We start from the raw sequence: 26,151 nt of genomic DNA on the forward strand, positions 1-26,151 counted from the left end.
GCTTGCTGTTAGTTATCTTAGAGTCGACAATACAAATTACCAACTTTCTTCATGACAGAATGCAAAATATAGAATCAGTTGTTCGTCATTAATTTATAGCATGAGACATCCATAGAAAATGTCACCTCTGAGACACTTTGAGACGTCATTATATAGACTCATATACATCTTGTGAATCAGCTGAAAAGGAATTAAGTCGTAAGTTCTAGTATACACTTAAATAGATACTCCAGGGTGAAAAATAACTGTTTTATGAAATATGAATAACAATTTTGCGGCAAAGCACTTTTTAATTTCTACGATATTTCTCCAAAATGTCATTGCCAGTTTTGGAAACTATTTCTTGTGCACGCCGTTCACTTTCGTGGTATCACTGTCATCCTTGCCGAGTTGATTTAATGCGATTTCTGACGTGTTTCTGCTGTCAAAAATGAAGTTCAGTCCAATGTCCTGTGTGTGGATGTTGTTTGCCAGAACATGTTCCGACACGGCGAGTTGAATCCTGCCCTCTACGTGGGCGTCGCATGATGAGAACGACGGTTTATCGGGCTCACGACACCGCTCGCACCTGCACAAAATCTGTTTCACCGCGCGCCAGAATACTTTGTTTGTGAATGAGTACACGATAGGGTTGAGACATGAGTTGAAATAAGGCAGGAGAAGCGCGAGGTTTTTCAGTTCCGGATGGAGGGAGCCGCTGAAGTACTCCTGCACGATGTGATACGTTGCGAATGGCGCGAAGCAGACGATGAAGACGACGAAGACGCAGAGCAGTGTTTTGGCGGTTTTCCAGTGCGTGTTCCGCGCGTGCTCGGGTATCCGTCCGCTGATGACGAGGTTGCTACGCAGGAATTTGTTGCTGCTCCGGACGCGCGTAAAAATGAATACGTAGATGATGGAGGTGATGATCACGGGCACGTAGAAGAGGAGGATGTTGAGGTAAACGGGTTTGAAATCTTTCCACCACGGACCGAACGGAACGATCGCCTTACAGGCCCACGGCAGCTTGCCGGTGTATGTAACGGCTACACCATCCCCACCATAGATACTCTGTATGGAAACGATTATTAGGTAAATAACATCATTTTAATAGATGAACAGTTTAATACAAACGTAAAAACTGAATTTTTTCACAAACAGGGCAATGAATATCTTGAACAGAGTAGAACACTTCGCTAATGTTGGAATGTCCACATGTATCGTAAATGTATCTTTATGTGAGTGATGAAAGAAATTAATGTTATGTTAAAAGAGACTAAAGAATCAAACACCTTTGAAGTGAAGCAACGACAAAATCACTTTAAGCTGTTAATTCGGCTCAAGTTCAATTGAACATGTCAGTCGATGGAATCAGAGAGGACATAGAAATGAATTACTATACAGTTTTCTGTAAAAGGTAAAGATTCATAGTGACTTTTGTGTACGTGATTTTGTTTGGTTCTTTTTACAAACACCAATATCAATACCAATACCAATACCAATACCAATACCAACACCGATACAATTACCTATACCAATATCAATACCAATACCAATACCAATGGAATGTCACTGCCCGTGCCAATACCAATACCAATACCAATACCAATACCAATACCAATACCAATACCAATACCAATATCTTACTGATACTGATATACTAACATTCATACTCATACTGTTACTGATATTAATACTACGACCAATGATGACAAATATGGTAACAGATTAAGAGAGAGGGAGAGTGGAGAATCAAACGCCAGACGCACTTATACGCATATCAATAATTGAACATAGCTGACAGACCAAATTGAATGCCCTGTACTAACTAATAAGAAGTGACTTTCAACTATAGTATCGGCCTATATTGTGGTGTTTCTTCAAATCTTCCCCTTCCTACTTTATTATCAGCGAAATCATTGGACACTATACTGTAACTTGTCAAGTGAGGGCGTCACCTCAAACATAAAGGCCACAGGAATGGCAGCAACGATGGCTGATGCCCAGATGAAGACGATGATCAGTTTAGTGCGCCTTCTCGTAAATCTGCTCTTGAAGGCCACAGGGTCCTTTACGGCGAAGAATCTGTGAGACAAAAAGACAATAATGATAATAATGATAATAATTATAATAATGATAATAGTAATGATAATGTAATAATAGTAATGATGATAATAATAATAGTAACTACGATAATAATAAAACAATACTGATAATAATGACAATAATACATGACACTTTGTGCGTGCGTCATGTTGCCTGTATTAAATAACATTTTGCTAAAGCTGAAAAGTTCCTCACAAGGGAAGGCTTGGGCAAGGTTAAAGATTTAATCTGCGTAAAACACGGATAACATTGCGCATGGATTAGCGACGGACAAAGGCGCCGGAGAGGTTTTAGGATTTCTTGTAGCTCATATCAATACATGTATGCTCCTCCGTCTAGTACGCATCCAGTCTCACTGGAAAATTCAAGTCCCCTTGAGGAGACAACGATGACATGATTTAGATAGACACGCTTGTTTATTCATTTATTTATTTATCTAGTTATTTATCCATCTATTTATGTATGTATGTATGTATGTATATCTATCTATCTATCAATTGAGTTATCTTTATTTTATCATCTTTATTTGTTAATTCAGTTATTTATTGATTTATTCATTCATCTATCTCTCTCTCTCTATATATATATATACATATATATTCATATATTCATATATTTATTTATTCATTTATCTATTTACTTATGAGAAACTCGAATAAACACATCTTCTTCCTCAATTCCTTTAATAAATAAAAAACAACAACAGTACACATACAACAATGAACATGAGTACATGATGTATAATTTTATACACTATGACATTAGACGTGAGGGCAAAATAGATTAAATCACCCCTCAGTAGAGTTCATCAAGGTACCGTGAATTATTTCAACTCACTGAACGACCTTAGAAAGGTTGATGGATTTTATAACGCGTTCATGTTCTTCGGGGATAATGGATTTCGTCCGCAGGGTAGGCGAATCAAATTTGTAAGAAAATAATCTTTACTCCAACATGGTACATGATTCCTCCAAAACTCTTCCCTTACAGAGCTTTGGGGAAAAACAGACGATTATTTTTTTTTCCTAATCGCTATGTTTTCTCCTGTTTACAAACATACAGTAAGATTCAATTTCCTTCAAGCAAAGGGCAAACAACCTCGGCGCTCGCGCTCTGTTATGACAAAACCATTAAAACGTTCAATTTCGGGGATGCATGATCGGACTGTGATGCTAGCCGTATAGTTCCCATGGCAACAGCCCATTGAGGCGGGGAAAGATTAATGCGTAGGGTATGAGGGTATAATCCGGAGGCAATGCGGTAGCGGCCACTTCACTGGTTTGCTCTGTTAATGGCGTTCACTTCCGAGAACCTGCCGTATTCGGCTCTACCTTATTGTTAGATACGAACTCAGTGACATTAAGAGTTATGCCTCTTTCATGATCAAAATCATCTCTTATTTACAACTTTCATTGATAGTGCAATGTTATGATTTCCTGACTCAGATACCTCTCCGCATGCTGAGTGAAAACTTTGCATCCAGGCATAACATGCTAAGTACATCCTCTACATTCAGATTTTGATTGGTCGTCTCTTCTCTCCTTTAGGCAAAGTAGGACAGATGAATGAGTGTGAATGACCTGAACAGAAATAAGGTATATCAATAGCACTGATATAGAATTGATATAAATGTGACACATACTTACCGGTGCTATGAATTAGACCCTTGATGGTAGTTTGTGATTTTTTTTTTCTACTGAGACAGACAGGTTCATGGACAAACGTTCTAAAAGGGCCAGAACTTCCAGCTAGCTACTACAATTCTTGGGTTAAAGCGGTGAGGACATGAAATCATTGAAATTTAGGCATGTTTGGGTCACACGACTTTATTCTATCAAATAGAGCAATTGGTAGCAAAATGATCTGAGAGAACTCGCGTCCTACGAAATGCGATGCTATAATGATAACAGGAGGCAAAGATATTAGTATTATCACAAATTTGGGACATGCTCATACGGACATGATGCACATTAATTTGGTTTTCCAACCGGGGGATTCCGTAATTGTATGGATCCCACAATGATATAGACCACTTAAAGGAAATTTGAAAAGGAAGAAGTGGAGTTTTATAAGCACAAGAGTGAATATGTGATCAAAATTAGATAAAGGGGATTGGGGAAGGTATAGGCCTATATCTATTGTGAGGATGCGCTAATTTTCACAAAACAATTCTTGAACAGTCGTATACATATGAATATACACGTGGATCACGGGGCTTAATTCATGTTTAGTGTCGAGTCTGTGGAAATTTCTTGCTTGCGTCGAGCTCGTGGGTCAAAGGGGCCTAAGTATCTATATAGCATATGGGTCGTTGGCCTGTTTTACTTGGTGTCTAGGCTCGTGGGCCGTCTGACTCGTCGGCATGACTCGTGGCTGTATGTCTCTTGGACCGTTTTCCAATGTCTAGCTCGTGGGCGTATAATTATGACACGTGGGTGTCGAGCAAGTAGGACGCCCCCGTGCAATCCTTGCCCATCTATTTCAATGACATGGCACCCCAGGGCGCTAGCAATCAGTCCCATACATAATATCATTATGAATACAGATAGAGATACGGGTAGGGAGATTTGTCAGAATTGCTATTCTATCTCCACAAATTCTCAAGATATCCATGGATTATACTTTTCAATTCCGCAAAAATCGCAATCGGAACTCTCTCGCATTCATCAGATGGATATGACTGTCATTAAAACTAATTCCAAGATATTGGTTGCATGAACTGAAGACCTCAAGTCTCAGTGATTTGATTGATAATTACTCTTTGCCGGATCAAGTGGGCGATATAGATGTAAAATATGTATGTAGGCTTGTAGATATATTCATGTCATAATATTCAGTATTTCCTACATGCGAGAAATAATAAAATAAGGAAAATAAGTTGATGAAATTCATTTTTCGATTTCCCCTGGTTTGCCTTTTCGGTTGAATATTAATTCCATTATTTTTTTTTCTCTGAGAAGCTATATTTCAATATTCTCCATTTGTTCTCTCATTAATTCACACAAAGACACAGAGATATGCACGCATGAACGCAAGTATACTGAAAGTGTATTGCACCCTCCAAACAATGGATACTTATTCAACGTAAACTGCAATCTGGTTGTTTCCTTTATACGCGCACCAAAAGCCCTGCAGTGGTCCGTAGTTTTTAATTCGGCAGATGCACTCCTTTAGTGCAAATACCGGAATGTTCAAAGGATATGCACCTAATGGACTTTCTACTTCTCACTACTGCTAAGCTTCCTCGTTACTGACGAAAGGATAGCAAGGACGCTGAAAAAAAAGGATATCTAACAAAACCAAATACACATTCTGTAAATGGAGCGTAAAAACTGTCTTATATCTTATTGTTTATAAAGACAACCTGAAAGGCGGCCCTACTAAATGGAACACAGTGTCCCACAATGTGACACAATGTGAAACACACTGTGAACACGTTGTGACACAATGTGAAACACAGTGTAAACACGCTGTGACACAAGTGTGAAACACAGTGTGAACACGTTGTGACACAATGTGAAACACAGTGTAAACACGCTGTGACACAAGTGTGAAACACAGTGTGAACACGTTGTGACACAATGTGAAACACAGTGTAAACACGCTGTGACACAAGTGTGAAACAGTGTGAACACGTTATGACACAATGTGAAACACAGTGTAAACACGCTGTGACACAAGTGTGAAACACAGTGTGAACACATTGTGAATCATCAATTCACTGTGTGAAACAGAATTTCACTATGTGAATAGTCTGTGAAAAACCACACCACGGTGTGAGACAATCTTCCATCTGTTAAATTCAACATGTTCGAGCGTTTTTCGCATAGTCGATAATGTGAACACCATGTTAACATACTGTGGGACACAGTGTTCTTTCCAGCTGGGGGAGCCGCGGGAATCGCGGGAATCGAGGGTGGGGTGGGGTGGGATGGGGGCAAGTTAGGGAAAAGAAATTATAACGCTCCTAAGATTCCCACCACGTCATAATTTATCGAATCTCTTCCCTGCACTCAAGTGCTTCTTTCACTGGGATTACAGGACGCCTTCAGGGGCACTCTAATCATTCACTTGGGAAGGATTCCACTCAAGCTATCTTGTGGCGGCGCTATTAATATCCAACCACATCAATGTTCAGCTTTTCACCTGTACGTACTTAATACACCTGGGCAAAGTGTCTATGTGAGGAGAGAACTACTGACTGAGTGAGTTGCTCAAGGATGCAAATGAAAGAAAGAGAAGAAGGAGACAGGAAGACAAAGGAAGAAAAGAGAGGAGGAAGGAGAGAATGATGATTGAGAGAAAGAATACAAGAATCGGATGAGGAACAGAAAGAGAAGAAGAACAGATAGAGAGAAATCAAATTGTATTGACTTGAAATGACAAATCGGAGAGAAGGAAGAGACTGGAAGAACTGGAAAAAAAGAGAAAGAGAAAAAAGAGAAAGAGAAAAAAGAGACAAATATAGAGATATGCAGAGAAAAGGGCAGAAAAGCTGGAGAAAAAGTTGGATAGAAAGATATATTGATATATACGATATATGTATATATATTATATATATATATATATATATATATATATATATATATATATATACATATAATTACATAATGTGTGTGTGTGTGTGTGTGCGCGATGGTCTTTATCATGTTTACATGTAGGCCTACATGATTTCTACATGGCTATTTAAATCATGTCTACATCTATATAGATTCTGTCGACATATACGGTGTTTATGTCTGTATGTCGTGCTGAATGTAGACAGCAAGGAAAAGAGAATGAGAGAGATCAATGTCCAGTGTACTCACTCACCTGTCCACTGCAATGGCCATCATGGTGAAGACGGTACAGTTGAATCCGACAAACCTCGCACACCGGTGGATCTGACACTGGATGTTGTACGCCCACAACATCGTCCAAGTGCTCGGGTAGAACTCCGTGATGTGGAACAGGACGACGATCAGGGCCGTGATGTCGGCTTGTTGAAAGAAAAAAACGTGGATTAGTATTTGCAAAGGGATCAACTTCTGGGCCTCGTTTCATTAAAAAAAGAATGATGTGATAGTAACTCTTGCTGGAATGGCAATTATCATTGTAACGACAAGAATCCAGCTTCCTGAATGGCTGTCGCCGTGTGGTTGCTATGGGAAGTTGACGTCCTACCAAAAGTTGCTATCCTAACATCTGTGGCTGTTATAAAACTTGTTGACCATTGATGTTGACCTTTGGGGTCCATTGAATTTCCAATTGACAGTTAAAGGGACCTATAAGTCATTTCACCAACGAAATGACTGATTTCGTAACAAAATCGTCTGTTCGACATTTGACTCTCCATAAAAGTTACCCTCGAAGTTAGCTATCCTCGAGGTTAAAGATAATTGTCTGATCGTAACTTCTGTCTGTAATGGATATAGAGCTTGACTCCTTGATGACTCATTACCCAATAATGGAAAATGATTTTACATTGCACATGCATTCTACATTGTTCTATCGAATAGATTATTGCAGTCTGCTGAGAAGGAATAGCAGAAGAAGAAAAACAAAACAAATTCCATTCCTAGTAAAGATACAAATTGACATAGATTCACTAAACGCTGTGATCACAGAATTAGTTCGGGGACATTGAATGTGATACGTAATGCTCATCGGGCTTCTCTTTGATAACTTGGAGAATGGTAGAAACATGTATAGAAGCTCCATGGTAGAATATGAAAGATCTAATTTGAGAAACAAAATGAATGATTCAGCACAGAGAGTAGCAATGTTGATTAAAATCCTTCGAGGGAATGATAATGATAAACATATCGTAAATAATTGTCTTTAAAAAATCGCTATAGGGTGGCATTGCTGAACAGATGATTTGGAGAAATGTGTCATGCACTATGAAGATTCAGGAAAACAATTTTCTACCCGAGTTCCAAAAGCTATCTTTGTGTGGAAATGTCATACAAAATTGAGAGTACGTTGCTCGTCCCCCATAATCATGGATATTTTATGACTGTGGGTTGCGTTGTACCCTTTGTATTCGCTCTCCTGTTCGTCAATAATTAATAAACGTTATGAATAAGTAATGTTTGACCAGTAGACCTTTTCGCTGTTGTTCAATATAATCATTAATTTGTATTCCCTTTGCTCTGTTCCACTGATTCACTGGCAGAAATCACGTACACCAGTTCGCTGATTACCTTTCGTAACTTCACTATCTGCTAGATTGTTATAACCATATTCGATTAACAATTGGCAAACTATTGTATGATTCATTTCTTCATTTAATGTTTCAGACTTTATTCTTACATCTACTTTGTTTAATCTATTTGTTAATTTCTTTTTTCCCATTTGACCACTGTACAAAATCTTATACATCTTGTTTTTTCTCAGTTTGCTATTATGTATAGAGTTATTATACGTTTGCATTTGTTCATTGTTTTGTATACGTTGTATTTTCACATGTATGTGGACCCCTTTGGAAATCAGTCTTGAGCTGAAAGGGCTATCTACCCTATGAATGGAAATGAATAAATAAAAATCACGAGGGAGATGGCGTCTTATCTTCTATAGCTTACTAAGTAGCTCATCATGTGCATAGTTGACTCAGAAAATATTTCTGATATGAAAGAAAAACCAAAGAGGAGGCATCGATTGCATCATGCTGATTACAACGTAAACAAGACAAGTGATTTCAAGCATACCATCAACTTGTCCAATGCAATGATAAACACAAACAGTCGAGAATGGTTTAAAACGAGAATCAGATTTGACAGTCGAACAATGTGATTCCTCCCCGCACAACACGTGACGTCATATTATACAACATAACCTGTGGGATATGATAGTATGCTTTTTCATAATACGGCCGTGCCCATTGAGCCGAGCTTAATTTCAGATTAATGAATCATCCTCAAGCCGATAGGCAGTGTATTGTCTACTTCGAATGGCGTTGGAGCTTTATTACGACGAGCCAGCGTTCTATAACAATCACTTGCAAGTATAGGGTATATCCATGCAGAGACGTTTATGATTATTCAAAAGGCAGTTCATTGTATAGGTAAACGAAGTTTTGATATTTTGTTAAAATACTGTTCACAAAATCACAATCCTAGTTACAAGGTGAAACATTGTTTTTGTGGGCCTACTCCTGCAGAAACTTTTGTTTTGGTTTGTTTCGTGGTTTTTTTTCTCCAAAAAATGGGGCCATATATGCACAAGAAATGAATGAAATAACGCTGTGATGACACGATTTTAGTTAGGTTACGACGAAAATGTGAAATATTAGCCAGAATGTTAAGCCGACAGTATTGGAGTCTGAGAACATATCCGCTCACGGTTGCTACGTAATGTTTTATAATGGATTATCGACAATCGACAAATCTCGGGCAACAGCAGCATCCACTTATTTTCTGTGCGTGAGTGAATCGCACGGAGCTTGTTGGGAAATACGACTGCTATAGGACACAGTCGATCATCACGTAACGTTCTGTTCTACCTATCCGATACTGAACCGGGAGGGCTCTTCAAGACTAAAAACCGCGTAGGACCTACTATATGATCGAAATTATTTTACACTTTTGTTCTCAAAATACTCCCAAACAACCCATTATCCTGGGAAATCGCGTCGGCCGGACAAGTTTCTTGGTAGACCCTCATTTCGACATAGATTTACTATTACAAGCAAAGTCCACATGGCGCAAGCTGAATTTTGAGCCCTTCTGAAAACTATATGTTTTACCTTTAAACTGAAATATTTGTTTTATCAAACCGTTACGGTATTTTCCCGATTTTCATAATAAATAAAAAAAAATGTCTGTATCTAAAAGAAGAATGTGTTATTTCTTATGAGAAAAAATAAAAAAAACCACCATAAATAAAAAGAAAGTATATAGGTTCTACCAGTCAGCAGCTCTCCTATCAAGAACTTCACCGTATACTTTGTCGATTTACTCTGTCCTGATCCGCGTTTGAGTACAAGAGTAAAAGTGATGAGCATCCGAATGACTTCCCCTTAAAAGAAGGGCGACTGATACCTTGGACTGGTATCAAAGCCAAAGGGTTAAAACAAGAAAAACGTCAAAAAGTTATAATTTCTTACAAAAAAGTAGTCTTTTTTTAGAATAGATTTCCCCCGTTAAAATGAATTGAAAACTAAAAGACCAAGCCAAGAAAAGAGAGAAAACACAACCCCGCATTCTGCGGTAACATGTAGAATGTTGTGATGATGTCTACACCTGTTCATTTTTTTTTTCCACAGAAAGCGAAGTTCTACGTTACTCGTTACTTATTTATCAACTTTTTATTTTCAAACCGTGGCCAAAGAAGAAAGATTCTCCATTACAGTCGAAATCGATGTTTGTCGAGACGAAATCGAAGAAGATGGATAATGGTGAAAAAAAAAGATGAGAAAGACTATGGTCTAAATCAATATCTCAGGGCTGGTGGACAGTTGATAAATGAATGCACCGACCGTAACGACATGCACGATGCGTGAAACGAAATTTTCCTGTCGCACAATTTCTGATCTCAAAAACACACCTACACACACGTACGCCCATCTAGGCAAGCAAACACACATACGCACATGATGCATGCACATCACACATAGACAAACGCACACACTCGCTCTGTACATACGCACACACACACACACACACACACACACCGTCACCAACATCCATTTACGCACATGCACACACTAACCCACATGAGGGATCGATGTACAATCTACGTGCACGAGCTGCTGTTCGGCACGGTTGAGCCAGAAGATTATTACCATTTTTTTTTTTTTGGGGGGGGGGGGGGGGGGGGAGGGGGAGGGGGCGGGGGGCAATGTTTCATACTTCAGGCAGATCCAACTCTCAATTTCCCATAAAAGCGTGACAGTCGCTCGTGCGATAATCAAGTCATCCGCTTTGTTTTCTTTTGTTTGTCCTTCATGTAAAATTTAACCTAATAACATCGAAGGCAATAGCTTCTTTCTGAAATGTTCTCCTCAATTTTACCAAATTACCCGTATTGATTACATTAATGGGTTGCAGAATGACAGGCGTATATCATACAGTACATCTTTGTGTAATTCCAGCTTTATTTATCAAATTTTGTCTGAAAAATATTGCTACCCCCTCCTTTAAAAAAAAAGGAGATTGTACATCTTTTTATTTATCTGTTCTGATAGAACACTGCTTTTTTATGATATCGTTTATGAAATGTTATCGATTAAAGCTATGCACAAAAAAAAGTTCATTCCATATTACTCTCGCTCCGTGGATAGGCATTTTGGACTATAATTTATTCCTGTCAACATTACAAGGTGAAGGCGTTTGTCTTTAAGACAACATATTTGCGATACAACGGTGTATTAGGAGGAAAGATGTCAAATGTGTTTGAACGCATACCACTTGTAGGCCTATAGAGAACACGGTTTATATGAGCGCGTAAAGTGTCGTCAGTGTCTAGCACTCTGTACACTTATTTTGATTTCTCTTTTCCATTTGAATTCGTTTTAGTTTTCGTTGTCTCATCCTTTATAAACTTGGAGGGTGATCGCCCTCAGAAACGGGTCAACATGGTTGCCATTGAGGACGAACACGTGTACACCTGTAGCTATGTAATCTTTCAGCCGTTTCACGTCTTTCTTCTGTGTGGGTAACAGTATCTTGCACACAGAAAGCTTTCAAAGAAAATTCTGGTGGTGAGCTCGCCAGCAAAATTATTAAAGGTTGGTAGAAGCCTTAACTTCCTTTTGTAGTATCTTACACATTTCTCTCTGGAGATGACACTTAGCCTGTGGAACAACAGTGAGCATATTTCTCTTTCAAATAACACCATGATCTATATTTATCCTCCTATATACGTGAAACGTAGTACATTTCTCATGGGTATAACTTATAAGGAAAAAAAGACAGAAAAAAAATATGTCACAATAATATAACCGTGTGCACCGTAGGGTATTCTATTAACCAGTCCTTCATGATAAAATATCCTATAGGAAGATCATAGATATCATCCAGCTGCTAATATTTTGCATGACTTCTTTGTGCATCTTCCTGCTTTTTTCCTTGAACCCAATATCTTTCGAGGTTCTGAAGTCCCCATCAAAATTTCCTCAAAATACCTACAACGTTTCTGTAGGCGGCGAGTTTCAGATTTTCTTGAGTTTAGTCTTCTATTAGCTGATTATGACGTCTCTGTAAGGCCGCAGTGGTAATTTTCTCTTATCGTTTATCCTCCTCTGCCCCTAATCATTTTGCTGGTGATGGATCTTTGCCATAAATAATATGGGAATACGGGAACTAAAGCACCATCTCGTATTGTGATGAATGTATATTACACAATCATTCAATGTGACTACGTTCTGTATAATAATAGTAATAATAATAACAAATTCTTATATAGCGCATTTCAAACTTGAAAAGAATTTCAATGCGCTTTACAAACAAATAAACAAATTATACCATAATACAAAATATAACAGAAATTACACATTACTAAGCACAATATATTAGTGTTGCCAGTACTACTGAGACAACTGCATTAATGACTTCAAATTTAACAATCGTAGGCTACTTTATATAGATAAGTTTTGAGTTTTTGCTTGAAACTGTCTGTTGGCATCTGACTTCTCAGTGGGTCTGGCAGAGAATTCCATAAAGTGGGTGCGACAAAAGAAAAAACCCTTTCCCCATAAGACTTTGTTCGCATGGTGGGTACGACAAGTAAGTTTCGAGCAGAGGATCGGAGACATCTAGAAGGCTTGTATGGGGTTATGAGTTCTGTAATGTAGTGCGGGGCTGTTCCATGTAGTGCTTTGAAAGTGATGAGGAGAATCTTGTATTTGATGCGATACCTTATAGGAAGCCAGTGCAGATTTTGAAGGATTGGGGTTATGTGTTCACGTTTCTTGGCAAGTGTAACAAGGCGGGCAGCGGAATTTTGAATTCTTTGAAGTTTGGAGATCTGTTTGTTCGGCAGACCAATGAGGAGACTGTTGCAACAGTCCAAGATTGATGAGACAAGAGCGTGGACCACTATTTCAGTAGTGGATTTACTGAGATAACTGCGAATTTTCCCTATTTTGCTCAAAGCGAAGGATCCGCGACGGCAAATATTGTTTATGTGACTGTTCATGTTGAGGTGACTGTCCAAAAGCACACCAAGGTCACGGACAGATGAAGAAAAATTAACTTCAAGATTGCCAACAGTCAAAGGGGTGAGTTCCTTACATGGCTTCAAGTTGGAACGAATGTGAAGCAATTCCATTTTACTGTCATTTAGTACCAGAGAATTGTTGGACATCCAGCGACGGACTTCATGCAGACATCGGGCCAGATCTTCCAGAGTGTGTTCCATGTCAACGGGGTCTACGGTGATATACAACTGTGTGTCATCAGCATACATGGCGCAGCTGAAACCATGCGATTCGATGATGTCTTGAACTGGTGTTGTGTAACACACAAAGAGGAGTGGACCAATCACTGATCCCTGCGGTACTCCAAATTCTAATGGTGCACAGGAAGATACATGTTGTCCTAATACCACTTGCTGTCGTCTTTCCTTCAGGTAAGACTCAATCCATTCTGCTGGAGTACCAGATATCCAAAAACGTTGCCTCATTCTATGGGATAAAATTGTATGGTCAACGGTATCAAAAGCCGCAGTCAGATCAAGCAGGATGACCACAGCTTCCTTTCTTGCATCAAGGCCAAGGAGAAGATCGTTCATCACTCTCACAAGAGCCGTCTCAACACTGTGATCTTGTCGATAAGCAGATTGTGATTTAGCTAAGAGAGAATGTGAGTGAAGATGAGCAGTGAACTGGCTACAGGCTGCTCGCTCGATAACTTTGGCTAAAAAAGGAAGGTTGGAGATTGGTCGGTAATTCTTCAATATTTCAGAGTCAAGATTGGGCTTCTTTAGAATAGGTGTGATTAAAGCAGTCTTGAGGTCACGTGGAAAGATCCCTGATGCTAATGACTGATTTGTTATATCAGTGATAGCTGGAAGGAGAATGTCGACACATTTTCCTATGACAGATGCAGGGAGCGGGTCAAGCTGACATGTCTTTATCTTGGATGTAGTAATAATCTCCTGAACATCAGATTGACTGACAGCATCGAATATCTGTAACATGAACTCCTGTGGAGCCTCTGCTGAGTCGTTAAATGATGCACTGTGAACTTCACTTGCTGTAGGTACAAGAGAATGGCATAAGTCTGAGACTTTTGCTTGAAAACTGTTGAGAAACAGTTCAGCTAGCTCTTGTTTCGAACTATGAGATGGAAGTGGAGAGGTATTGTTGCCACTTGAGATGCCGTTAACGAACTGGAACAGTTCCTTCTGGCAGCATGTTTCCATCTTCTCTCGATGATAATTTCTCCTAGCTATTTTGAGAGCAGAATGATACACACACAAAGCAGACCTCATTGACATTTTATCAACAGTCAGATGAGACTTCCTCCATTTTCTTTCAGCTGAACGGACTTTGCGCCTAAGAGTAATAAGGTGGTGGTCAAACCAAGGCGCATGAGGTCTTAAGTGGACACTGGCAGACTTCACAGGCGCGTGATGATTAAGTGTCTTCATGAGTGAGGAGTTATAGAGGTTGACCTTTTGGTCTATGTCGAGGTAATCAAGATCCTCAGAAGCTGCAAACAAGTTCTCCAGGTCTCTTCTGAAGATGTCATAATCAATGTCACGAAGCTTCCGAAAACAAAATGTTTTTCTAACTGGCATTGGCCGTGACAATGCTACTGTAAAGACAATGGCACTGTGATCTGAAGGCATCGCATCTCGAAGATATAGCTCCTTAATGCATTCATTGGCTTCTCTTGTAATGACTAGATCCAAGGTATGCCCCCTTGCGTGCGTAGGCTGAGAGACCAGCTGCTTCAGATTAGCAGAAAAGAGCAGATCTGTGAGTGATTTGGTTTCACTGCTGTGCACGTTATCCATGTGGAAATTAAAGTCACCACAGATCACGAGCTGGTTGTCTCGCAAGCTGGCTGACTCCAGAAGATGTGAGAAATCAGATAGAAATTGTGTTACAGCTTTGCCCTTAGAGCCAGGAGGTCTGTAGATGATTATGAGTGAGAGTACATGGCTCCTGGTTGAGCGAAGGGTAAGCTCCATGCACTCAAAACTGGTGTATGAATGGATCACCATGTTTGTGCCAAAGTTCTGACGCAGGACTACACATATACCACCTCCTACTTTACCTTTCCTTGGAGCTGTTAGAATGTGGTAGCCACGTAAGGTATTCTGGATTTGCGCTAGGGTAGGGCTGTCACGATCATCACCCCTGAGCCATGCCTCTGTGATGGCCAGAATATCCAAGCTCTCTGACACCACAAGGTCATAGATTGAATCAGGTTTGTTCATCATTGACTGGGCATTCCATACTGCTATTCTGGTCGGTTCATTCAATGCAGCATCATCTAAGGAGATGACATGAGCGGAAGATGGAGGCCTCTCAATAGGGTTTGTGAGACGAATGTGCCTGCGTTCACGAATCATAACTCTGGGTGTGGTGGTAGAAAACAATTGGGATGTGACAGGAATTTTGTGTCTCTGTTTCCGTGCACCAGCTCTCTTACCCCGATGACATCTCCGTTTCATGGCGATGCCCAGTGAAGTGAGAGTCTCCCAGAGGTTAACGTCAAGTCTCTGTTTGTGTAACGCCAGTGAGTTTAATTGCAGTAGCTCATGCTTGCCGTAAACACTTGGACTGTTCACCCTGTCAATTGCAGTGTAGTTAGTTGTGTAGGTGCAATTATGCACACTGCAGGAGTCATCGTTGTATCCTGGTCCTGGATTTGGGTTTATGTCTCCCGATACAAGAAGCAGTTTGATTTGGAAGGTCGATGTGGAGTTAGTGTAGTAGGCAAGGCGAAAATCAAGAAACTTGGTTTGCATGGGCCTATGGTGTGCATGGCACACTAAATCTTGCTTGTGAGCACAGGGATTGATGAAAGCTTCATGTCCATTCACCCCCAGGATGAACACAATGAGAAGAAAGGACAAGAACTTGACTGCATCCATTGTTGGCTGGACAGGCTAATCAAGGTCACAAAAGGCGATGATGGTTGAGTGCACTTGTACAGCACAGCAAGGATCCATGGAGGCCATGCATGTACCTCTCCCAGTTCACTGTACACAAACTTCAAAAAACTTTGTCTCCTCAGAACTCTCTTGCCAAGCTATCATAAAGCTCAAAACCTGTCCTGTGTGATCCTGATACTAAGATGAAACAACTGGTGGCAAACTGAGTACACTCAGATATCACAGTCAACAGTTATAAGCAGAAATATGGAGAGCCTGAAAGGGGTCTGCCTGTAAGGCGAGCCACCTACTTCATGATGTATAGTAATGTGACTACATTATCATAAATGAGTATTAACACTCTCACCAGTGATTTCAATTCAGTTCCATTTATTTATTTTCATTCTTATTTCCCCAACAAAATATAACACAGAATAAATCAGGAATTATATCATAGGCATATATATATATATATATATATATAGGAATGTGCGAAGAAATAAATGATTGCTAACAAATAGAGACTTCTATATATAATGATCTCCAACGCCATTTTGGAGCGAAAGTGTGTGTGTACATGTATGCATGTGTGTGTGTTGTGTGTGTGTGTGTGTGTGTGTGTGCGAGCGCGCCTGTTTCGTGTGTGTTTATGTGTGCTTCTGTCCGTTTGTTTTTAGACACCACAGCCCTGTATCTGGGAGTCGCACGATGAACATTGCAAAATTATTATGACCGCGGCGACCTACTAACGCCCATCAAAAGTGTAACGCGAGACACGGCCAGCATATTGAAGATGGTAACCTTACTTTACGTAAGCTTAAAATCAAATCTCCTAGTGGAATTATCTTTGAAGACAAGAGAGAGCAGGATGTGTTCCCCTCAAACTTTCACCTTGGATGGGTCTCCGAGGCTCTGGGTATTCGGCCGGATGTCTTCTTGGCGAAATGAAAATGCTTTTATTATTATCATCTCGTACAGGTCAAAATTGTCTCTGGATCTACAGGCATACACCGAGACATATTATTATAAAGAACTTTAAATACCGACTTATTAGCTTGATTGCATCCTTACTTGTCAAGTTGAACGGGAATAAAATATTAAAATACTCAGGCCACACTGTCCCCTTCCCCCCCCCCCCCATCCCCTTCCACCACCACCTCTGCCAACAAGCTCTGCAAATGCCAAAGGCCAGTTACTGGCTTGCCTCGTTGTGAAATACCTCCGGGAAATCCTAACAAGTTAAATTGATCTCAACAACGTATTTACGACGCTTTTAATTTTCGTCGGTTTTCTCTTGAGGGGTTTACAGTTCCGAAACCTTGTTTTCCGTTTAAGGTATAATGGAAAATGTATCCAATTCTTCGCTCGGCTGCCACGGCAGGAGAATACAGATTTTTGCTGTGGCAACTTTTTAAGTAGGTTTCTCATCTTCGTACTTTTCTGTAGATGCTCTTGGCAACATCATTCTAAAGAGATGTATACGGAGAAGTGGTTTTGTTGTGACAGAAAATCCCCTGTGATCAATTTATTTATATGAAATCACGCGTTTGTAGGAAAAGAATGCCTAAACTATATACAGACCGATATCAACCTCAATTATTTTCTTTTCAGATTTGGAAAGCACTTTCAGAATCAGTTGTTAATTGAAGTTCGACTACATTTTGAGGTTAGATCCCTCCTTTACGTTCTTTAACCCTCTGCGTATCACGTTGATTTCCTTTCATAGGTAATTTGTGTGTTAATGTGCGCATACATCAAATAAGTCACTAGCACAGAAAGGGTTGACCAAAGACAAGTAGTGTGCATCAATATCCCTTAGCAGATCCCAAAGAAGGTTTATGTTCACTGCCATCCCCCGTCAACTTCTCTTACTTGAGCTTTAATGATTCATGTGTCCCTTTTGCAACACTCACTGGCAATTAGATTCACTTAATAAGCTGGTATACATTGTGGAGATAGTTGATTCAGACCTTTCCTCAGAATAATAACACTGGAAACTGGTTTACAGTGGAGGGGGATAATCAATATACGTTTCTAGATTCATTCGGACCCAGAAAAATTGCAACCGTTATTCTCGGTACAGGAGGGGAGCGTATTCTCTGGTAACATGGGGTTATTTTTCAGTTTCTTATATATATATATTTTTTTCTTTTTTTTTAATCTGATGTGCAAGATTTCATACGGTCATGATATTATTTTGGGCGACATTATCCTTCAACCATGCAAAATTTCGTGACGCTTGCAAAAGAGATATACGAACTTTTGACAGTCGCATCGGTGAGATGTGACAATCATCACTGGGAAGGGGACAAGGTCAGTTCAACAAAGTTTCTTGTTACTTTACGCAGAAAACTGATAGTTTGTGAGCTTTTTAGAAACCTTTATCAAGATCCCCCTTCGATTGCTGTGAATTCCTGGTATGTAAGTTAAGAATCTAAGTATTATAATAAGAATGAGTAAATTATCTTTTTGGTCTTGTAAACATGTGAAACTTATGTGACATATCTTCGGGGAATATAACGCATTTGTACAAAGTTACCCGACAGCCTTAAAATATCCCGCCAAAAAGGAAGAAAGTAAATGACGTATAAAACACGAATGACACAAAATCTTCTGTAAGTCTGTGAAAAAGAGAAGGCGGTTTGCCTCGTATAAGGGTCTTTTATAGACTACCATGTAATGACCAGGATCTAAATGCAATGTGCAGATGTTCGTAAACTCGACATTTTTGCCTATAAATTCACATAAGTGGCCTGATTAGATATCAAACACCAGACGCATAGATGACATCATGATGACGCACTGAAATGAAGCTAAGACATGGTTCTTTCGTCCAACACTAGGGATTTGTTTGTAATATATAGAAAGACTCTACCGAGAAACTTGTCACGCTGACGCGGTTTACCAGGATAATGAGTTGCTTTGGAGTATTTTGAGATCAAACATGTGAAATAATACCAGCATTATGATGATCGAATCGTTCCCTTTAGCAGTAGAATGGAATCGCAATGAGCTAACAAGCTGCACACATGACTCTCGCTCGCGATGGATATTGCTATGACCCGATACGATATTGTAATCGGTTTGATGAAACATGAAACATCCATCATCGGGTATGCTCTGAGATGGCATCACTTCCGGAGCACCTTTTGGGTAATATTTCACATTTTCGTCCTTACCCAAGTGAATAATCATGCCAAGACAGCGTAATCTCAAAATGAACAAACAAGTTGCACGTTCAGTCAAACAACATGCTGGAATATAGAAAGATCTAGATGATTTCAAGGCATAATTGATAGGATATCATTTATGCATACCGGCAGATAACCGTAAAATCATGTGATCGACAATCGTATAGCGAGCGTTGGGGCGCAAACGCCCATCATTTCGCGCATGTGCAGAACACTATTTTTTTCCTAATTAGCGTCGGTGCATTTGCGTCGCAGATCTATACCGCTCGCTATCATATGCTCTATACGACGAACTTTTATTGTGTTCATCTTTATGTCTTGAAGAACCTCTATTTAAAAACTGTGGTCATACAGTATAAAGACGGGATCAAGTATGTTTACATCTACCGTAGATCGACACTTTACTTCGCTTATGCAACATGGAACTGAAGGGGAGTGGTCTTAACGGAGAAAAATAATTATCTATGCGCGAAATAAAGGCACACTTTGTGGTGTAAATACAGAAACACTGGTTGCTGTTTTTTTTTAACAGTAATGATGATGATAATGATGGTAATAAGAATGATAGAATATGTAGCTTACAAATCGTATGATGCAAACATCAAGTACAATTCCTTGCACAAGATGCATGAAAACAAGAGAAAAGTTTTAATTTATCATTACAGACCTCTGAGAGTGTACACTGCCTTGCTCAAGAATCCTGAAAGATAGAATTATAGAATTTGCATAATCATGTGATGAGACACTGATTCACAAATACCATGATGGCACACTGTGAACAGCTAAGCTATTTTCCAATGTGTAGCAAAAACCCATGTGCCCCGTCGGCTGTTTTTAACTCAGTCGCTTTGAAGGCAAAGCTCTAACCTTATTCCGTCAACCTCCCCTGTCTTGGTCCATCTGTCACAAGTATTGACTACGAACGTACATTTTGTGAAGGGAGAGGGACTACAATTAAAATTTTCATGGTGTATTTCGAAATATGAACCAGATGTTCATCCTTTGAAGCATCGCCATTGAAAATAGCAAAAACTGTAATACCGGTGCTTGATAGAGGCTATAAATTTTGACTCTAAGGTCTCATCACTCAACATACGATTAATGTGTCGGGTGACTTTTGTCGAAGCCTGATTCTAAATCCCATTCAATACAAAGCTGCCATTTCATTTCATTATAGCTAGCTATATTGAAGGACACGTTATTACTGTATGTATTAAGATGACATCACAATAGACTGTAATATAATACAGTATATAGATGTTCTTTTTTCCTACACCCTATAGTAACAAAGCACTTCATTCACCTGCTCTCTCCCAGTAAGTTTTATAGGCACGAATTGCTGTTGCTAGGTAGGGCAATCCTCCGGCAAATTGCGGGAGTTAAGTGCAACGTTTACGAACAAAGCATGCATAAAATCCGAAAGCCCTGCATTACGGAACTGGTCTATTGCGCTCAACGTTCCATGACACGATGCTGTATTGAAGCAGAATAAAATGTTTTCCCATGTGTGTTGAAGTGTAAGCTATAAGCCTATAGGTTGAATGTTTCTACAGATTATGTAAACAAATACAGCTCGTCTATGTCGCCTTCTAATGTTACTGAAAATGTTGATGTCATTAATGGAATACATGCCAGGAAATCACATCTGTCAAACCACAGAGCTCTTGAATCAAGAGTTTTAATTACGTTTGAATTAAGATGACAAACCACTTCGACTCTATACGCAAAATAAATGCAAAGCTAAGGTTAAGCTCAGTGGTGGATCTCATGATATGAAACTCGATCAAAATAATTACACAGTTGCGCCATAGTTTTCTCGAATGAATATAGCAGGATGTATATTTTTTTCTTTACAGTGTCATTTTTCGCCTTCAGATCGAATGTTACACAACCACATTAAAAGTGATAAGAGTCAGTTTTCGATGCATCGAATGATTTAAACGTGCACCCTGTATTGTACCAGCTGATCTGAATAAACGTGCCTAACTATCAAGAATACAAAATATACGGCTGTACGAGAAAATGCACAAAGTGCCCCATTATTTTAGTATATAAGAGCTGAAATCCCTCTAGCAGGTGCAGTAAACTGATCGGCAGTATGCGCACGGACATCAGGGCCGAAAATTTCCACGACCCAGTGGCGCCGTTTTTCCCCAATGCACCATGAAACACGATATGGCAACTGTAGCGTTAAATCTATCAAGCTGAAGGCTAAGATTCGCTGCTGTCTCAGCTGTCATCACTGATTTTTTTCTTTTTTAATGCCTAAAAAGCTTTGAACGGTAGACACGTTGAGTGGTTGTATAATAGCCGTCTATTCCAGAATCAGATGGATATAGATGGGTGGAATATTTCACTGAATATGTGCGGTATAAAGTATACTGACACTTTATTGTTAACTTATGTTGTCATCATAATATTATCATGTACATTATGTTGTTTTATTCTAGGTCTTTTTTTCCACAAGTAACACGGAATATACCCCTGCAAGATTTTAGCTGAATACAGTGCACACTCTTCAAGTTCTCTTGCTGCTTAACATGATACAGTATATAAGCTAAAATTTGACAGACATGACAGATGCTTGTGTTGAATAGTAGAGGTCATCATCACAGCGCTTATCATTATTATTTTTTGTTTGGACATATGATATACACAACCGGGCTGCTATACCTCTGGTCACTACTTGACCATGAGCGCAATGCAATATCCCACGTTGACACAGAAACACACAGACACAGGCACACACAAGAAGTAGAAATCACACAGATTATTTCATCAAGGTACAATTCTTACATAAAATTTGAAGTCTATAAGCAATGACAAGTGTTAATGGTATAATTACGATAATAACGTCAAAAGGTAACGTTGTTATGGAGTCGAGATAAGTCATTATACATCGAGTAATGAATGCTTGATGCTGACTCGCATTCCTGCTCAGTCTGTCAGTAAAATATGCACTGTAAATTAGAAACAATAACAGACTAAATTTGTTGTTTGTAATACTTGATTATTACAAATACAGCCATCAATTTCTTGCCTAATGCAACAGGGACCATGCAGAGTGCAATGTTTATTCGCATATCGTATACAGCACTATACATGCAGTATATTAGCGAGACTCTATGCAATTCAATTCCAGTCGGTATGTCGTAATTCACTCAATTTCAAATTAAGCCTATTCGAATTGGTTTAATAATGATCCACATGATCTACACGAAAGTTCACCCGTGTTGCCAATTTGCCATGCAGTCTTACACAAACTGATCAGAAAAAGAGGCCCCGAACACTCGGGTTTTGGTAACGCAACTACGCGCAGCAAGATTGATACGCATTACCAGTACTCTCCAATCATCATTACAGATATTAATAGATTTTCCTCGTGTTATTTATAAATAGGTAGTGAAAACTAATTCATTAAAACCTCTCTGTGACAATCAAAGATAATTTGAATGAAGAATTGAAGAATGTGTGGTGCCATAAATCACATTTCTTGAGCCGATCAGCAAAGCGGCATTACAGCGCACGGTGATTATCATTTTTTTTTCTGTGATTATAATTCAATAATACATGTGCATGCTTTGATCATGATAATGCTGTGCGGGGTAATATCTCTCGGGAAGGAAACATTATTGTGCAAACACGCACACGTACACACTCAAAAGCACTTTCGTAATTAGTCGATGTAAGTCAAAGGTAGGCCCTACTGTTCACCATTGGGAGCAGTGATTTAAAAAAAAAATGTTCGAGATATTTTTGATACACCTGCGTATGTCAGTTGTATCACAAAACATCCTACCATACAAAAATGCAATAAAGACTAAAATATACGATATAAGGATATATCACTATTTTTCTTAATAAACCATAACTGCTGGACGGTTTAGTCTAGGAACATTTTCATTATAACTATTGTTCACATTTTGCATATTTTACAGTACTTAACATTGATTATACTTTTTTAAATTTTTACATTGGTTGTTGCTATCCCTGACTCACATTCTATAACAATTTTGAAGCACTAATGTTGGGTTTTTATTTCGTCTGAAAATGGTAAATTAAACGAGTGTTGAGCAACATGAGAAACGTATTAAACAAAGAGTTCGTCATAATTCTCGAATCCTAGAAGAAATTCTGAGACACTGATAAAGAACAAAAAAAGAAGAAAAAAAACAACAACCCTGTGGGCTATGAGTTGCTTGCTAACGAGTTTGTTTCGATGTTTATTCACGTTATAAAGCCAAGGAACCGTTTCATTAATCAAATGCAAAATGAATGGTCCTGGTGTTTACAATGTTGATATCTTGTCTTCTTCATTATCTTGTAGATTATGAAACTGATATCATGTATATTCTGTGCTCTTAAGTCGCCTTGCCTTAAAAAAAATCTTATTAGATATTTCCTTAGACAGCGGATGAAGCAAACGCATAGAAATTTGTTAATAAGTATCTTAAGTTGAATTTGACTTAATTTATACATTTGTTTATCGACATCATTATATCTTAGAAGATAAAGTTCTTGTAGTTGCAAAGAACATAACCATTATTCGCAACAACAAAGTGGAAAACGGCAGGGACACACTAAAGGGCAACTGTTTAAGCAAAACTTGACCTGCCTGTAGACCTTGTCGAGAAAAGGAGCTGAATTTTAAGTCCAAAATACAATATGGAGACTCATTTAAGTAGGGGTGTGATTGTGTGTGCAAGAGAGAAAGGGGAGGGGGATTAGAAGTTGTAGCGCTTTCATTAAAACAAGAATATCATATAGGAAGGGATTCAATGCATTTGCAATATTTACTTAGGCGCTGTGTGCTGTCTGTGACTATTTTGATCACAATCAACGCATTGATACAGACCTGAAAGTAGTCTAGGGATTTCAAAAAGGGAAATTAAAACAAAAATTCTTTCTGTCCATACACTCGGATCGTAATTTTTCTTATTTTAATGGACGAAATGAACCCGTGGGAGGATTCTCTTCTATGATTTCTGTGTGTAATTTAAATCTTCACGGAATGTGACTTTTGGTAAGGTGGTTGGGAGCACTGACGCATACAATTAATCTAGAAACGGGTCTTTTTCCCTCGGATGAACAGATAGGGCTGTTAATCGAATACAAATTGTAGTCATTTTTAAAATAATGACAAAACTGATTTTTCCTAAATTTAGACAAGGCGTGAAAATCTGCACTATTGATTTGTTTCGAGAGGACGCGCAGCACGCACGTATACAGATTCAATAAGGTGGTAAAAATGCCGCGATGCCTCTTTTGATAATAAAGATTGTAATGGCGATTTCTTTCCCCGTCATGTCACAAAGTAGTACATGTAGATGCAAAGTAGGAAAGTGAGAGTGATCGTAAAAAGTGAGACAAGAGAGTGAGAGGTAGAAAAAAAGTGAGTGAGTGCACGTGCGTGTGCCTGCATGGTATTCACGCTTGTATTAATTATGTTTCTATCCATCACGTCTTTCATGGTTGAGATTTTTTTTTTTGATCTACGTGATACATCTATATATGTTCATTAGATAAATGACTTGCTATACAGAAAGTAATTCAAATTAAAGCAGCGCTATGAAGGAATACCACAGAAAATTATGATTTTTTTTTTAAATAAAACGAATAATGAATATCAATCGTTGTCGCTATCATACAGTAGTCTATTTAATTTGATGGACGCTGTTTTTCCATTTATTTGTATATATCCGGTCACTCATTTGGTTTATTCACTGTATTATAACGAACAAACTCTTTTAAACATTTTCCCCTCCCTCACCCCCCCCCACACGCGAACATGGTCAGAAAAACTACATACACATACACACCTGCACACACATACATACATAACCCGAGGCAGACAGACGTCCACAGAGTGTGTGCATGGAATAAGTCGAAAGTGAAATGTTGTATGATAATTTTTATGTCATAGTCAATCTCGATGATTCCATATAGACTTCATATTCATAATCTGCAACCATCGAGATAACTTCCTTCTTACATATTCTTACTTCACAACAATACTTGTGATTATGAAAGATGACGATGAATATAAAAAAAAAAGTGACAAAGAATTACAATGCACCGATTGTTATAATTTATTTATGGTCTAATGATTTATACAGGTTATATCTTCGTTGTCATTTTTCCTTAATTCTATATATATTTTTTTTTCAATAATCATCACCTAGAGATTCCGCGAACTCTTGTTTATATAAGCAAGATAAAGAGGAACACAGCGGGTTAAAATCTCGTCCAAGTACACTAGAGAATGGACAGTGCCACCATGAGAAAATTCGATACCAAAAATCCTTACTTCTTAAATACTTCCTGCTATAACAAAAGTGTGTCTCCGCGCAGTCGCCATGTCTCACAGCATGTCTAACAGCATATTGCCTATACGGGCAATAGTAAATGTCTTTACTTTTGTGAGCCCTGACCCTCATGTAGTCTCCATTCACTTCATTTTCATTTTGTGTAACATGTACAGTATACAGTGTATTCCTTTGTAATGTTCATTGTGTTTTTTGTTTCATGTTTGCAATGTTTATGATATAAGCCTAGGCCTATATCCTATATTCCTTACCTGGTCGAATAAATAACGATAATAATGATAATGATAATGATAATAATAATAATAATAATAAAAATTACAATAACAATAGTAATAGTAATAGTAGTGGTAGTAATGATAATAATAATAATAATGATAGTAGCATTGAATGTGATTCATGTCTCCTTATTTTTGTTTCCCTGGAGAAATACAGTTTGTATAGCACTACAGTAATTGTAAACCGTTCCTCAACCATTCAGTTGATCATCTTCGTATAGCAAGTTGATTCTTGCTGCAGTTCAT

At 38.7% G+C, this 26,151-nt stretch overlaps 1 protein-coding gene across 1 annotated transcript in view; it reads right to left on the reverse strand.

Moving 5' to 3' along the window:
- Positions 1–336: 336 nt before the first annotated feature.
- LOC139717652 (somatostatin receptor type 2-like) overlaps positions 337–26,151 on the reverse strand; it is a 36,210-nt gene continuing 10,395 nt past the window's right edge. Inside the window, exons 2-4 of the mRNA XM_071629159.1 lie at positions 6,898–7,063; positions 1,938–2,064; positions 337–1,050 (exon numbers count right to left, since the gene is read on the reverse strand). Of these exons, the coding sequence (XP_071485260.1) occupies positions 337–1,050; positions 1,938–2,064; positions 6,898–7,063 (1,007 nt within the window). The remainder of the gene's footprint in view (positions 1,051–1,937; positions 2,065–6,897; positions 7,064–26,151) is intronic.

This window comes from Diadema antillarum, unplaced genomic scaffold (genome assembly GCF_040938485.1).
Source record: "Diadema antillarum isolate AM-2024a unplaced genomic scaffold, OU_Dant_1.0 scf00000079, whole genome shotgun sequence".
Taxonomy (NCBI): domain Eukaryota; kingdom Metazoa; phylum Echinodermata; class Echinoidea; order Diadematoida; family Diadematidae; genus Diadema; species Diadema antillarum.